General features: G+C 40.3%; 1 protein-coding gene across 1 annotated transcript in view; it reads right to left on the bottom strand.

The window, feature by feature from the left end:
* Positions 1-10,677: 10,677 nt before the first annotated feature.
* TBC1D30 (TBC1 domain family member 30) overlaps positions 10,678-16,342 on the bottom strand; it is a 102,421-nt gene continuing 96,756 nt past the window's right edge. The window contains exon 13 of the mRNA XM_027542446.1: positions 10,678-10,806. Within this exon, the coding sequence (XP_027398247.1) occupies positions 10,793-10,806 (14 nt within the window). The 3' untranslated portion in view covers positions 10,678-10,792. The remainder of the gene's footprint in view (positions 10,807-16,342) is intronic.

Raw genomic sequence — 16,342 nt, 5'->3', positions numbered from 1 at the left:
GGGAGCCGGCATATTGCATATTGAGTGCATATTGCATACTGCATATTGAGTGCAGCACTTTCCACAGCATCATCTTTCAGGATCTGGAATAACTCAACTGGAATTCTATCACTGCTGGGAGCCAGCGTGAGGAACTCCGCCTGTGGCAAAGGTCATGAGGAAGGAGGCTCGGCATACGCAAAGGCGGGATCGAGCCTCAGGAGTCCCCCTGGAAATTCTCGAGCATCTACCCCCCAAAACCAGAGTCTGCCTACTTTCTGCTTTGTGCTCTCACCTACACCTCTGACTTTATGGGGGGCTGTCCCCCACCACCTCTCTCTGAAAAAGTGTTAACTTATAGCTCCAGTTAATAAAGTTCCTGGGCATGACAAGAGTGTTTCAACCTACAAACTCCTTTGGAAGTCCTCTAGCCTGCCTGAATAGGTTCTTCCGGCCACATGTGATTGTTCAGAGCCTCCCAAATGTGAGAGGCAGGAGATGTTCTAAACTGTCTAAATACACATTCCTTTGAGTAGTTAAAAGATTGATTATAAATTGTATTGGTGAAGGGTTTTTCACTTGTTGGGCCAATGTTTGCTGCTAAGTCTCCATATCCCTTACCTACTGTGTCCTTGGCAGTGTATTGATTGATATAATGGGTGTATAGAAATGTAAGTAGTAGCTTCAGTGTTTGTAACCTTGGACCCTTGAGTTAATTCTTTTCTTGATTGAGCCCACCACACCTTTGCCCTATAGGAATGCAACTTTATCTAATGCTTTTGGAGGGTGGCTCCTGACCAATCACCTTTAGAGAAAAATAAGTTTCTTAAAATGTTAACAGGCCTCCTGGCCAGAAGATGATGTAAATCACCTAAATTTTGCATATGATAAGTTTGAAAGCCTGGCTTCTATTAGGATCAGGAACTGCTGTCCTTGCATGACTCTACCCCTTCCCCCATTATCCTCTATGCACAACTTAAGGTATAAAAACTACTTTGGGAAATAAAGTGCGGGCCTTGTTTGGTCTCCCCATGTCGTTCTTTCTCTTACCTTCTGGCTGAATTATTCAGCCTCTTTTCTTCACTGAATTTTCCTACTGAGCTATCCTTATTTCAGCCTCTTTTCTCCACTGAATTTCCTCACTGAGCTATCCTTATTCTATTACTCTTTATATCCTTAATTAACATTTAATTAAACAGTTGTTTCCTGATCCTCGCCGACGCCATCCCCGACCCCGGCACCACACCCTCACATGTGTCCAGCTTTCATCATCATCTCATTAAGCTGTTAACCGAGTGTTGATAAGTTCTCTTTGGTGCCATTGTGAAAGACCGAATCACATCTGACATTCCCACCCAGATTCCTGGCTCTAAGAGAAGAGTCGATTAAATTCCAGATGCCAAGAGGCACACATCATCAAACAGGAAGATGGTTCTCTGTTGAGAGACAATTTTTCTTTCCCTGCAGGTGACCTGGAAAAGCAAAGACATTCCTGGTGTGGGCACTGGCTCATACCATGCAGGGCTCTGGTTCTTTGCACAGGCTACCAAGAGCCCTTTGCATCCTAAGTCTATGGTTTACCTGCAGAGAGTTATGCGGACCTGCCTCCAAAATAAAGGTCTTCACTCTCATCAGAGTCAACACCTAACTTCTGAAGCAGCTCAAGAGGGTAAAAATGCAGAAATCACTAGAACTAATATTGTTTCACTCTCCTCCAAATGTAGATTCAAGGATGGTTAAACACACACGCACATATTTACACAGGCGACGTTTAGAACCAAAGAAATGATCCAGATATGCTAGAAGACCTTTTCTTGAATTAAATGAAGACCAATGTCTGCAGATAGAAAGAACTCAAGTGCCAGGAAAGGACAATAATGTTAATATTCTAAATGTCACAGAACTGTACACTGAAAAATAATTAAAATGGTAAATTTTATGGAATGTATGTCTCACCACAATAATGAAGAAAAAGAACTACCAGGAAAAATGTACATAAAGTTGGATCCTGATTATATAGAATAGGTAGGTAACATATATAATTTGTCTGAATATGCATAGAAATAAACTGGAAAATATCCCATAACATGAACAGTCTTATCACTAGATGTTGAAATTTCTGATAAGGATAAATAATTTCCTGTGTTTTCTAACTTTTATAATTTAATGAGAGTGTATTTCTTCTACAATCAGAAGAAGGCAGTAAAAAATAATAATATAATATTCCTCAAATCTGTCCCTTCTTCACCATAACCTTTAGCAAGACACTGCCCCTAATCACATTTCATGGGAACTCTTTCCATAAACTCCCTCACTGGTGAATGAGACCCTCTCCACTTTCTCTTCTGCACCACCAGACGGAGAAAGAGTTCTTCAGAAGCATAAGGCAGAGACATGCCACACAATAGCATAACATCCACAGCAGGCATCCTCACCCTATTGCTGGTCCTTTCTCATCCCAAAGCCCCATCCCTCCTCTAAGGCTTGCCTTGTCCTTCAACTCCACTCCTTCCTCTTCCTTCTCTTTGGATGAGCCTAAGGATAATGCTGATTTGTAGGCATCAGGGGCAGGGATGAATTTGAGTGGTGGGTTTGCGGAGGGATATAGGGCAGTAACATCTCCAGAGGTCTCTATAGGAGGGCATTCAGGTAGACATATACTTGAAACTGGGAACTTGTATTCTATAGTAATTTGGGATAACTTGGGGTGGGGTGATAGAGATTATGGGCACTGTAATAAAATACTGTCTGACACCAAGCACACTAGTTTTAATTTGACTGTATAATCCCTTGGGTTGTGTGAATTAGGGTTGATGAACATCATGGAGAGTTCTAATCCCATCAAGCCACCACCAGTTTACCTCCACATTAGCTCCCTGATAACTCAACACTCAGCTTAAACAGCACTTTCTCTGGAGATTATTCTCTGACACCCTAGTCTTGATCACATGTCCCTCTCCTGGACTCTCATAACACTTTGAGTAAACCTTGATCCAAGCACTTAACACACTCTAGTCTACTCCTTCTCTTACCTACACTCACTAGACTATAGCTCCTTCTTTCAATCTGCGTCCTGAGCACCAAGCACTGTGTCTGGCAAATGACAAGTGCTCAATCTTTTTAACAAATAATAATATGAATAAGCAGAGAAGCATTAAAGCTATACATAATTCATCTCAAGAGATTACAGAGCGATAACTGATCTGCTATTCTATACCTCCACAACCCTGATGATTAAGCCAGAAGAAACAACATTTCATATAGTAAATTATAGTGAATTTGCCTGTGAATCAGTCATTGATGAATTAATGAACTAATGGATTCATCTAAAACAAGGCTCAGGACAAATCTTAAAATGAAACAAAAATACATGACTATTTGATTCTCCTAGAGGTGAAGGCAGGTAACACACATCTTCCCATTCCTGAGCAGCAGCCAAGTCACTCTTATTTTTAGTCACTTGCAACCAAACATAATTCTAATTAATCCATCTTCCTAAAGGAAATGAGTCTTAAACAATGAATAAAGGTTGGCCAAGTGCAGAAAAGCAGATAGGGTGTTTCAGAAAGATACACAGCATGAGCATAGTTATGGAAGTGTGAAACTTCACGGTGTGTGTGTAGCAGCAGACAACAGGAACTCCACTACACATTACAAGGCAGAGAAAAGCAGGATATGAGGCTGGAAAATGGGTAGGTACTAAATTCAGGATAACATTGTATGCCGTACAAGGGAGTCTAAATTTTTATCTTGACTACGATGGGAAGCTATAGACAGTTTTTAGACAGAGGACTGATAGCTGGCTTAGCATTTAGAAAGATGCTAACGGCAACAGAGAAAGGAACAAAGGGGAACAAGCCGAAGGCAGATAAAGGGCTACTGCAATAGTCCAAACATCCACTTCCCTGTAATTTACTTCCACATTCAAAGCAACACAAAATAAGTCCACCCCAAGAAGCCAAAGATACCAGGGAATCTTGGGTGACGTAACTGTGAAAAATTCATATAGCTAACTCCAGCCCTTTACTTGAAAGGATATCTTTACAAGAACTGTCTAGTCCAGCTTGGCCCAAGCCAGTAGGCCTGCCTCTGGTCCATAAAAACTCAAAATAATTAATCCCTAAACTTTTGCCTCATTAAAAAAAATATATTTATTTATTTATTCAGGTATTTACTTATTTGGCTGTGCTGGGTCTTAGTTGCAGCACGCAGAATCTTTGATCTTAGTTTTGGCATGCAGAATTTTTAGTTGCAGCATGCAAACTCTTAGTTGCAGTGTATGTGATCTATTTCCCTGAACAGTGATTGAACCTGGGCCCCCTGCATTGGGAGCACAGAGTCTTAGCCACTGGACCCCTAGGGAAGTGCTTTGCCTCATTCTTGACTTGCATTCTGAATTATTTCAACCAGGATCTGTCTTGGCCTTTGTTGTGGGACTCTTGCCTCATTTCCTGCTTATAGTCTTACAATCAGCCCTTAAAAGTCACATCTGATTCTCTGATACATCCTCTGGTTAGCCACTACCCCATTTCTTTGCTCCATTTGCAGCAAAACTCCCCAAAGCCTTCTCAGTACTGATTGTCTCTAATAACTTTCCTTCTATTCTATCTCAGACCTATTCATCATAAACACTGAAATTATTTTTATCAAGATCACCAAAGATGTGCATGTGGCTAAACACAATGATTAATTCTTAGTTCTTGCCTTTGACTAATCAGAAGCATTTGATCTCCTCCTTCTTAGTAAATCGTCTTCACTTTTAGTTCTGTCCCAATTGCCTAATTGTCCCTTCTCAACCTCCTGTGCTGTCCTTCTCTTCTGACTCACATCTTTAATGTTGTGGGGTGTCCTGGAATCGGTCCTCAGTCTTTTCTTTGCCATCTGCTGAGCCCCAAGGCACCCTAATATAAAACAGAATGGAAATAAAGAGAGGAACCAGGAAAGGAGATGGATAGCTGCCATCAGTGATGCAGAAGGGAAACCAAGAGAGCGGCATGTCCTGAGAGTCGAGTGAAAACAATCCATGAACTAGAACCTGTGAGTAGAAATTTTCTTTCCAAATCTAGACTGACTATTTTAGGGCCTTCTCTAAGAAATTATAATCTACTTGCATAAAAAATGCAGCAGGCAATGTAAATATTTCTTTCATCACTGTGCTTAATTTCTCATTAATTTATTACACACAGTTCTTCTGGTTCGGAGTCTTATCTCCATTTAATTTCCATCTGTTTTCCTATTTATGATAGTATCACAGTTTGATTAAATAAACTGAAAGCTTAGGTATTACATGAACAGGAAATATTTATATAGAAATACCAAATCAACACAGACGAGTAACATCTTAAATGCAATAATAGCAATGTTATCTAATCATTAATCTTGTCATTTACCAAAATGGGTCGCTATAGACCAAAACTGGGAGAAAGATCTCTTCCTAACTCTACACTTCATCCTAAGAAAACCCTCTAAACACAAAATGACTAATATTTAATAATCAATCTAGTAATTGTTCAGATAATATATTACTTAGTTAATTCCAAGAGTGAAGCCCAACACTTAGTGAGAGCTGGAACCACTTGGACTTGGTTATTTCTTCCAACGATAGAGACAAGGGCCAGTCTGGCCAGTGTGGCACTAATGGCTTACCAAAGCAAAACACAAATGAACTCTGGTCAATGTCTGCAAGAAAAGAGACACCTTATGTATTTCTAGAAGGCTTCTTGGAAACATTTACTCCTTATGAAGTAGAGGCTTACTATTCTTAGCTTCCGATCATCCTTTTAAATCAGAAGCTCTTACATTTATACTAAAAAGGGCCTTCAAGCTCTTATTTCCCCCAAACAATAATTGAGCCCCAGAAAGTAAATATCAACAATGCTTCACATGTGTAGGACGGTATAAGCTTCCATAGTGTCTATTTCTGATTTCTCTCATATAAGCTACTGTTCTAAGAACTCAAACATAATTATGTACCTATACGAAACAAATTTTTACTAAAAATGTGAAATTAAGTAAACTTGAAATTTTTTAAAGCCCTATGTTTATAACACAATGATAAATAGAATCCAAAACCCAAGCTAGGTTTCATTCATATTCCTTGAGGAATCAGATTTCAAAAAATTAGTCAGATCCTTCTAAAGTTCCTATAAAATGAACAAGCACAAACAGTAACATTTTAGCAATTAGAATGAAGTCAGAGCAGATATATATTCCAAATCTGAGAATGGCATAACCCTGGAAGAGTCATCTACACGAAAAGAAATAAAAGGTAGAATAAATTGTCATATGTCTTAGCCAAATGACATATAGGACTGTGAGGTCCCCAATACCCACTAATTGAATGAATGGATGAATAAAGACCTGGGTTTGTAGTGGAAATTTTGGTGGGAAAAGTCCAGCATGTAAAAAAAACTGCCCTGACACACATCCTAAGAAAAGAGCCCTGGGGGTTGAAACCCAACTCAAATTCAGAAGAATCAGAGTGGTTATAATATATAAATGTTAATACAATCTTATTAGATGGAAGCTTCCAGACCAAGTGAAGTAATTATCCCTATATATGGCGTGAATTAGACCTTACCTGGAAAGCTATGTTTCATTCCAGGAAAGACATAGCTGGAAAGAAGTTTTGTTGTAGTTGTTTAGTTAATCAGCCATATCCGACTCTTGGCGACCCCAAGGACTGTAACCCACTAGGGTCCTCTGTCCTTGGGATTCTCCAAGCAAGAGTACTAGAGTGGGTTGCCATGCCCTCCTCCAGAGGATCTTCCCGACCCAGAGATCAAAGGACATCAGCAACCCCAATATTCTCCAGAGGATGTTCCAGATGGCTTGGCACAGAGCCTTGGACCTAACGCTGCTCAACAAATAAGTACCCTGAGTCTGGAAATCACATGAGAAATGATTAAGGTAAATTGAACACAGAATGTAGTGTCTAGCAGATCCATCCCACAGTGAAACAAGACGCCCAACAAAGTATGACTCAGTATGGAGTGTATTTCAGAAGGTACTCCAGTTCATCTTTCAGTTCTGGGGTCCCTAGAACAGACATCAGGACCTACAGAGGGTGTGGCCATGGCTAGCCCTCCTCCCCTCCCCACTGTGAGCTCCTCCTCTCCATCTTCTCCAAAGAGAGATGCTGTTGGGCTCCAGGCTCAACTTTTACCATTGCACAACAGGCAGGGCATCTTTTTAAGACAGAGTCACCTCTACTGGACACTGCACTGGGCACTTATGCCTAAACCGGCCACAGCACTTGCTTTCCCTCAGCTAGCTTCACATTCTACTTGAAGCTGATTTTAAAGTCATTCTTCAAGAAATAATGATCTTTGGGAACTTTGTGCTTGAGGGCTCCTTACTCAACAGCCAATTCTATATACTGTAAAAAAATTTATAAGATGGGAGTATGGGGATGGGATGGGGGTGGGCATGCACCAATGGGATTCTTCCAGGTCCCTTCCCCACTCACTGTGGATCCTGGGCTCCAAAATCACTGCAGACAGTGACTGCAGCCATGAAATTGAAAGTCACTTGTTCCTTGGAAGAAAAGCTATGACAAATCTAGACAGCATATTAAAAAGCAGAGACATTACTTTTCCCACAAAGGTTCATCTAGTCAAAGATATGGTCAAAGTATGAATGTGAGATTTGGACCATAAAGAAAGCTGAACACCAAAGTACAGATGCTTTTGAGCTGTGGTGTTGCAGAAGACTTTTGAGAGTCCCTTGGACTGCAAGGAGATCAAACAGTCATTGTAAAGGAAATCAATTCTGAGTATTCATTGGAAGGATTGATGCTGAAGCTGAAGCTCCAATACTTTGGCCACCTGATGCAAAGAACTGACTCATTAGAAAAGACCCTGATCCTGGGAAAAATTGAAGGCAGGAGAAGGGGATGACAGAAGATGAGATGGTTGGATGGCATCGCTGACTCAATGGACATGAGTTTGAGCAAACTCCGGGAGATAGTGAAGGACAGGGAAGCATGGCGTGCTGCAGTCCATGAAGTCGCAAAGAGTTGGACACAACTGAGTGATTGATCAACAACAACCCCCACTCAAACACCCTGAACACTTTAAAATAAAATTCCCAACATATGCTAAAACGCAGGGGTCTGGCGATATTGCATGAAGCAACAGTGGCACCTAGTGGTTACATAAGTTTGTCATACCCGTGCTCAGTTGAAGTGGAAAAAAACAATGAAAAACCAATCTTTCTCCCCATCCCTTTGTATCTCTTATGCAACCAGATGGGTGGGAAGTTAGTTGGGAAATAGAAACTCAGTAAAACAGAGAATCATTAAAATGATGCATAAAGAGCTTACTAAAGAAGAGAATGGCAAACCACTCCAGTATTCTTGCCTGGAAAATCCCATGGACAGAGAAGCCTGGTGGGCCACAGTCCACGAGGTTGCAAAGAGTTGGACACGACTGAGCGATTAACACACACACACACGCACAAACTCTTAATATAGCTAATGATACTTTCATTTAGCCGTAGATATATATCAACACACTCCAATATCCTTGCCTTGAAAATCCTATGGACAGAGCAGTTCATAGAGTCGCAAAGAGTCAGACACAACTGAGTGACTAACATGCACACACATACATCCAAGGTTTCTTTACTGAATGCAGATCCATTAAATCATTGCTAGTCTATGTTGCATAAATCAAACATCATACATCACCTAAAAAGGTCCAGTTTTTGTTTATTAAAATAGTAGAGAATCTTAAGTCTTGTGAAACAAAATTCCCTCCACTGATTTTTGTGAGTTTTTTCCCTTTCATAGTTGTCCCTCTTTACTTTTTCTTTTTTTAACAATCATACTCTTTCAGGTTCAAAATTAACTTAAGAAGGAGAGATGAGTATGGGTTTGGGGAGCTTGGGTCCATGTGGCAAGGAGGGTCCACCCTCCTTATTATGGGTGCCAACAGCTGTTCCAGTCGACCCTGACTCAGGAGTGGGGAGACCTAGTCAGCGACACATCTGATTCTCCGGTTGCCTCTTTCATCAGATCCAGTTTTTAGGGGGAGGGCTGGGATGGGCCGCAAGAGGGAAAAGAGCAGGCACCGACTTCTAGAAGCACTGTCACTAGGTGGTTTAGGGTGAGAACTGGAACCACACTCCCTGGGTTCAGTTCCACTCTGCCACTTTTGAACTCTCTGACCTTGAGAATATTTGTCCTCTCTAAGCCCAGGTTCCTCGTATGTAACCTAAGAAGGGACATTAGTACCCACTCTTAGGATGGTTATGAGAGTAAAATGAGGTAATCCATGTTAGGCCCTTAGCACAGAACCTGTCAAACAGGAAGTACTTATAAATAACTATTGTTATCTTGCATTTATTTTCTTTCAGTACCCCATGGACCAGCAGTTCTCAAACTTCTTGGTATCAGGATCCTCCTAAATTCTTAAACATTTTCTTAAAAATTATAAGGACCATACAGAGCTCAAAGCTTATGTAATTTTATATTTACTTTTTTATGTCAATTCAAAATATATGAATTCTTTTTTAAATGACAACAATTAATCCATTAACATAAACAACATTTTACAAAAAATAGCTTCACTTTCCAAAACAAAAATATCTGATAAGAAAGTAGCATTGCTTTACACTTTTGCAGATTTCTTTCATGTCCGGTTATCAACAGAGCTGGCTTTTGCATTCAGTCTGTTCTAATATCTCACATTAGGTAGCCTCTGAAAAACTCCGTGTACACTCATGAGAAAACGTGAAAAAGACAGACAATATCTTAGTGTTGTTATTAACATAAACATAGTTTTGATCTCAGGAACCCCATGAAAGGACCTCAGCGACTTGCAGGGTCCCCAGACCGCACTTTGAGGCTTGCAGCTGTAGCCCATAGCATCAGTCCAGATTTTCCACTGTTGAGATCAGTATGGTAGAGTCATAGGTCTCATGGACCAGGATATGAAAACACAATTGCCGGTGCAACCATGGCCTTGCTCTGCTGAAAGGTGGCAGCAAGCCCTTTCATCCAAAGCCTGCCTTACTCCATCTGGTTCAGAAACTCAGACCCGGTCGTGCAGAAGTCCAGATCCCCATTTCGCTACTGCACAGACAAAGCTTGGTTCCGACTAATAATACTTTTACAGGATCCCAACCACTTCTCTGGGTTAAGCTATGCTGCTGTTTCTATTGTTTTTCTTGTTTGTTTTACTTTTTTTTTTTTTTTTGGAAGAGAGTCAGTTCAAGGAAAATAAGATATTCACTTGGCATAATTTCTTTTTTAGAAAAAAATTTTTTTTAATCTGGAAATCCAATGGTTGGGTGTGACTTGATTATTAATTTGTTATTTTTATATCATCACAGGTTGACTTGTTGTTTGTGGCAAGCCTTTATGCAAATCTTGATGTTGGGTGAGACCCTTTAAAAGTAAGTGTTTTACTTATTCTTTCTTGACCTTTCAAGCTACGTCAGTATAACTACACCGTGCCATCATATTTACTGTGTCCCTCTGTGATACTCCAAACCCCATATGAGGCCAACTCAAGCAATGGAGGCGCTTCCTTCCAGAGTTCATCTCTAAGAGAATTTTCAAAAGGAAGGCAGAACCAGACTCTCTGGGGCTGACTGCTTTGGGTGCAGAGCCTCCCTTTTACCCTCCACAGGTTCTACAGCACCGCTTATCTCTCCCACTCCACCACCACTAATTATAGAAATTTTAAAAGTTACCTTATCCGTCATCATCTGAGCTGCTGGCACCAAAATCCATATCAAAGCAGCTGAAGTGAAGAAGGATTTCTGGAGGAGATGCTCATTTACTGGAAACACTTTGCAATGATTCCACTCAGTTCAGGACCACTATGAAAATAAAAACAGTACAATGTGTCAACTGTTGGCTGTGAACTTTCTTTTTAAATTTATTATTTTTAATTGGAGGATGATTGCTTTACAGTGTTGTGTTGGTTTCTGCCATATATCAACATGAATCAGCCATAGGTATACATGTGTCCCCTCCCTCTTGAACCTCCCTCCCACCTCCCACCCCATCCCACCCCTCTAGTCACAGAGCCCTGGATTTGAGCTCCCTGCATCATACAGAAAATTCCCACTGGCTATCTATTTTACATATGGAAGGAAAGTTATGACCAACCTAGATAGCAGATTCAAAAGCAGAGACATTACTTTGCCAACAAAGGTCCGTCTAGTCAAGGCTATGGTTTTTCCTGTGGTCATGTATGGATGTGAGAGTTGGACTGTGAAGAAAGCTGAGCGCCGAAGAATTGATGCTTTTGAACTGTGGTGTTGGAGAAAACTCTTGAGAGTCCCTTGGACTGCAAGGAGATTCAACCAGTCTATTCTAAAGGAGATCAGTCCTGGGTGTTCATTGGAAGGACTGATGCTGAAGCTGAAACTCCAGTACTTTGGCCACCTCATGTGAAGAGTTGACTCATTGGAAAAGACCCTGATGCTGGGAGGGATTGGGGGCAGGAGGAAAGGGGACGACAGAGGATGAGATGGCTGGATGGCATCACCGACTCGATGGACGTGAGTTTGAGTGAACGCTGGGAGTTAGTGATGGACAGGGAGGCCTGGCGTGCTGCAATTCATGGGGTCGCAGAGAGTCGGACATGACTGAGCGACTGAACTGAACTGAACTGAATGTATATGTTTCAATGCTACTCTCTCAATTTGTCCCACCTTCCCCTGCTGTGTCTACAAGTCTGTACTCTGTGTCTGCATCTCATTGCTGCCCTGCAAATAGCTTCATCAGTACCAACCTTCTAGATTCCACACATATGTGTTAATATATGATATTTGTCTTTCTCTTTCTCACTTAACATCACCCTGTATAATAGGCTCTAGGTTCATCCACCTTATTAGAACTGAGTCAAATTCATTCCTTTTTAAGGCTGAGTAATATTCCATTGTGTATATGTACTGTGACTTCTTTATTTATTCTTCTGTTGATGGACATCTAGATTGCTTCTAGATATAGGATATATATGCAATAGAATACTACTCAGCCATAAAAAAATGAAATAATGCCATTTTCAGCAACATGGATAGACCTAGAAATTTTCATACTAAGTGAAGTAAGTCAGCGAAAGACAAATATCATGATATCACGTATATATGGAATCTGAAAATACAACACAAATGAACTTATATGCAAAACATAAATAGACTCACAGGCATAGAAAACAAACTTTTGGTTACCAAAAGGGAAAGTGGTGAGGTAGGGATAAATTAGGAGCTTTGAATTAGCACATACAAACTACTATATATTTTTTTTTAAAAAGATAAACAACAAGGTCCTGTATAGCTTTGTTATTATACAAGGAACCATATTCAATATCCTGTAATAAACCATAATAGAAAATACATGAAAAAGTATATGTGTAACTGAATCACTTTGCTGTACACCAGAAACTAAGACAACATTGTAAATCAACTACACTTCAATTTAAAGATTTAATTATGAAAATGAAACCCATAAAAGTAGTAGAAGAAAAAAGGGAGACTTTTCAAATAAGCACAAGATATGGAGAAGGCCCTTCTAAATGTCACACAAAATCCAGAAGATATAAAAGAAAAGACTGATGAATTTGAAAACAAAATGTTTCTGAATATATGTCAAAAAATTAATATAAACAAATTTAAAGATAATCAGCAAAATAAGAAAAATATCACAACTCATATAACAGACAAGGACATTTTTCTTGTATAAAGAACTAGTATCCTGCTATATTGGGCTTCCCAGGTGGCACATTAGTAAAGAATCTGCCTGCCAATGCAGGAGACACTAGAGACACGGGTTCAATCCCTGAGTCAGGAAGATCTCTTGGAGGGGGAAATGACAACCCACTCCAGTATTCTTGCCTGGGAAATCCCATCGACAGAGGAACCTGGCAGGCTCCATGGGGTCACAAAGAGTCAGATGGGGTCCATGTGTCCACGGGGTCACAAAGAGTCAGACACTACAGCTCACACACACATCCTGCTATATTTAAAATGAATAACCATCAACTAACTATTGTATATCAATAGTATCAATAGTGTATCAATAGTTATATCAACTAACTATCAACTAACCATACAACTAACTATTGTATAGCACAGGGAACTCTGTTCATTATGTTGCAGCCTGGATGGAAGGGAATTTGGACGAGAATGAATACTGTTTATGTACGGCTGAGTCACTCTGCTGTGCACCTGTAACTATCACAATGTTCTTAACTGGCTATACCCCAATACAAATAGTTTTTTAAAAAACAATTAAAACATACGCAAATTGTCCACATTTAGAATAAAACTGTATTTTAATTTTTTTTTAAAAGAACTGGCATCAACAAGGAAAAAAAGAGCAAAACTGAGCAAATGCTATGAACAAACAACATATAAAGAATTTTTAAATGAGTGTTAACTTCATGCATGTTTTTAAATGCACATTAAATACCTGATAAAAAGATTTGATAAGATATTGAGTAATATGAGGGTAGGAGAAATTGGGCATTTTCACACATCTCCAATGGAAGTCAAAATTTATATACAGAACAACTGTAGAGAGTAATTTGGCAACTTTATCAAAACCTAAAATGCACACAGTTACCAGATAATTCCATATCTAGGAACTTATCCTACAGCTAAACTTGCTTGCTTGTAATATAACAACACATGTACAAGGATATGTATACTCATCGGGAAGGAACTAAATGCTAAGTTGCTTCAGTCATGTTCTACTCTTTGCAACACCATGAATGGACTGTAGCCTGCCAGCCTCCTCTGTCCATGGGATTTCCTAGGCAAGAATACTGGAGTGGGTTGTCTTTTCCCCCTCCAAGGGATTTTCCTGACCTAGGGATCAAACCCACATCTCTTATGTCTTCTGCATTGGCAGGGGGTTCTTTACCACTAGCTTAGTACAGGTATGGAACTGTAAGCAATCAAATTATCTAACAAAGCCCAAAAGGGTAAATTCACTGTGTACAGTAAGTTGAAAATTAAAGCAGCAATTAAAAAAAAAAAAAAAAGGCTGAGGTTGCTGCCTGCACTCACCTCTGTGATACATAAGTGAAAAAGAAGGGTTCAGAAGGTTCCAGAAGGTTCTTATGCCACTACCTATGCAGATGTGTGTGTATGAAAGTGCTTGAATATGCATAAAATCTCTCTGGAAGGAGATGCAACAAAGCAGTGGCAGTGGTTTCCAGTGAACAGGGAAACTGCTGGCTAAGAGACAGCGTATGGAGGGAGACTTAGTTTTTACCATATGCTTTTTGTACATTTTGAATTTTCAACATGTGCAAATATTACTTATTTAAAGTGAAAGTTTACATGGAGAGAGTAGCACTTACATATATACATTGCATAAAATATATACCATGTGTAAAATAGCTAGCTAGTGGGAAGATGCTGTAAAGCATGGGGAGCTTAACTCTGCGCTCTGTGATGACCTAGATGGGTGGGATGGGGTGGGGGGCGGTCCAAGGGGGAGGGGATATACGTATACATAGAGCTGACTCATTGTTGCACAGCAGAAACTAACACAACGTTGTAAAGCAAATATACTCCACTTTAAACAAATAAGGAAGTAAATTTTTGAAACTGAGCTTCATGCTCTCTGGGTCTGACATTTAGTGATTTCATTATTCTGATATGAGCATTTTTGTTAAATAATTCCATAACTGTGATTTGTTTCCCACTTGAAAAACGTACTAGAAACTCCAGTCCATAGCTCCATATGGGGAAAAAAAAAATACTTTAAAGCTTTTCACCATCTGCTAGGTTCTGTTGCATATACACTTGTGGAATTTAGCACGTATGTGTGATACAGGTTATATATAACCTGACTTTTCACAGACTTAGCAAATTTTTGGTCCACATAGGGTCCCTGTAACAATGACTCAAACCACTCTTCTCCAAATGTGTGGATACCAATAGGGAAAGGGGTCGGGTGGAAGGAACTAGGAGATTGGAATTAATACATATACACTATTGATACTATGCAAAAGTAGACAACTATTGAGAACCTACTGTATAGCATAGGGAACTCTACTTAATGCCCTGTGGTGACCTAAATGGGAAGGAACTCCAAAAAGGAGGGGATATACCTGTATGTACAGCTGATTCATTTTGCTATGCAGTAGAAGCCAACACAACATGGTAAAGCAAACATACTGCAATAAAAATTAATTCAAAATTTTCAAAAACCATTGTTCTCACATATTTTGAGGCAGTGGCTATAAGGTCTTTCCATCCCCTTAACACCAGGCAATGTTTTCTTGAAATCTTCACAAGGTGCTCCTCTTTTTTTCCCAGAAGGTGTGCTCCTAGTGGGTGCTCCCAGTGGATGCTGCAGGCCCCCAAGAGGCCCACCCACTCCCATCCAGCCCTGCTACTTCCAAACAGATGCCATCAGAGCTGCTCCAGAGCCTTCCCTGTGAGAGAGCTGAACAGGCTCCTGAGGGAACAGGGGGAGATGCCCTTGGTTTCCATCACACCCGGGGAAGGAAGTTCCACACACAGGCTGCCTGGATGCCCAACTTTTGTGGAATTTCATTAAAATAACCCTTTTGTGACTCGCTTACAGTTATTTTGCTCCCCACAGGACTCAGCTGTGAACAAAGATGGGGCTGGAATGAGAGGTGAAATTGGTGGAAAACTGCTTCATACTCAGAATCACCTCTCCTTCTGCCACAAGGAGATACGAGGCCAAAGAAGATTCAAAGGTTGGAGGAAAGAATCCCATTCATAAAACAAGAACCACACTTCCTGTCACCAACTTACACTATCCATTATTAGGATGGGGAGGACAGAGCCAGAAATCATGGAGAGAGCTCAGATGTCTGAGTCACTGTCAACAAAAGCTATTAGCTCCTTGTTAGTCACGGTGCCTACTATTTTGCCTTTTAACCTGTTATCCTCATAAAATGGCTATTCCAATTAACAGGTTTTTAATATGAATGATAAAAAAAACCTGACCAAACAGGTTAAAACCAAAAACTGGAAGGTTGGCTGATGTAATAAGTGGTGTAGAGAGAGTAATTTTGCTTCAGGTATGGTCTGATCCAGGGGTCTCTGATATAAAAAGAGCCAGGTTCCTGTTTCTCAGATCTGCTTGCTCAGTCTCGATTCACTCCTCCAAGAATCTCTCCCTGGATGGGGAGATGTTACAAGATGGTTGCTAGCAGCAGCTCCTTGGCTTTTTCCTTCCAGGTTCAAATCCACTAAAAATGAGCAAATCAGCTTTCCCCACGAGTTCAAAACAAGAGCCCAGGAATTGAGATTCTTTGTGTGCTTGACCATGGGTCAGACACCATGGCTGGGAAGAGGGAGAATGCTGAATGGCTTAGCTTGGACTGTGTGCTCCTAGGGCATCAGCCTCACAGAGATGTAT

Source organism: Bos indicus x Bos taurus, chromosome 5 (genome assembly GCF_003369695.1).
Source record: "Bos indicus x Bos taurus breed Angus x Brahman F1 hybrid chromosome 5, Bos_hybrid_MaternalHap_v2.0, whole genome shotgun sequence".
NCBI classification, from domain to species: domain Eukaryota; kingdom Metazoa; phylum Chordata; class Mammalia; order Artiodactyla; family Bovidae; genus Bos; species Bos indicus x Bos taurus.
The sequence above is the reverse complement of the archived record's forward strand: the minus strand, read 5'-3'. Positions and strand labels throughout refer to the sequence as shown.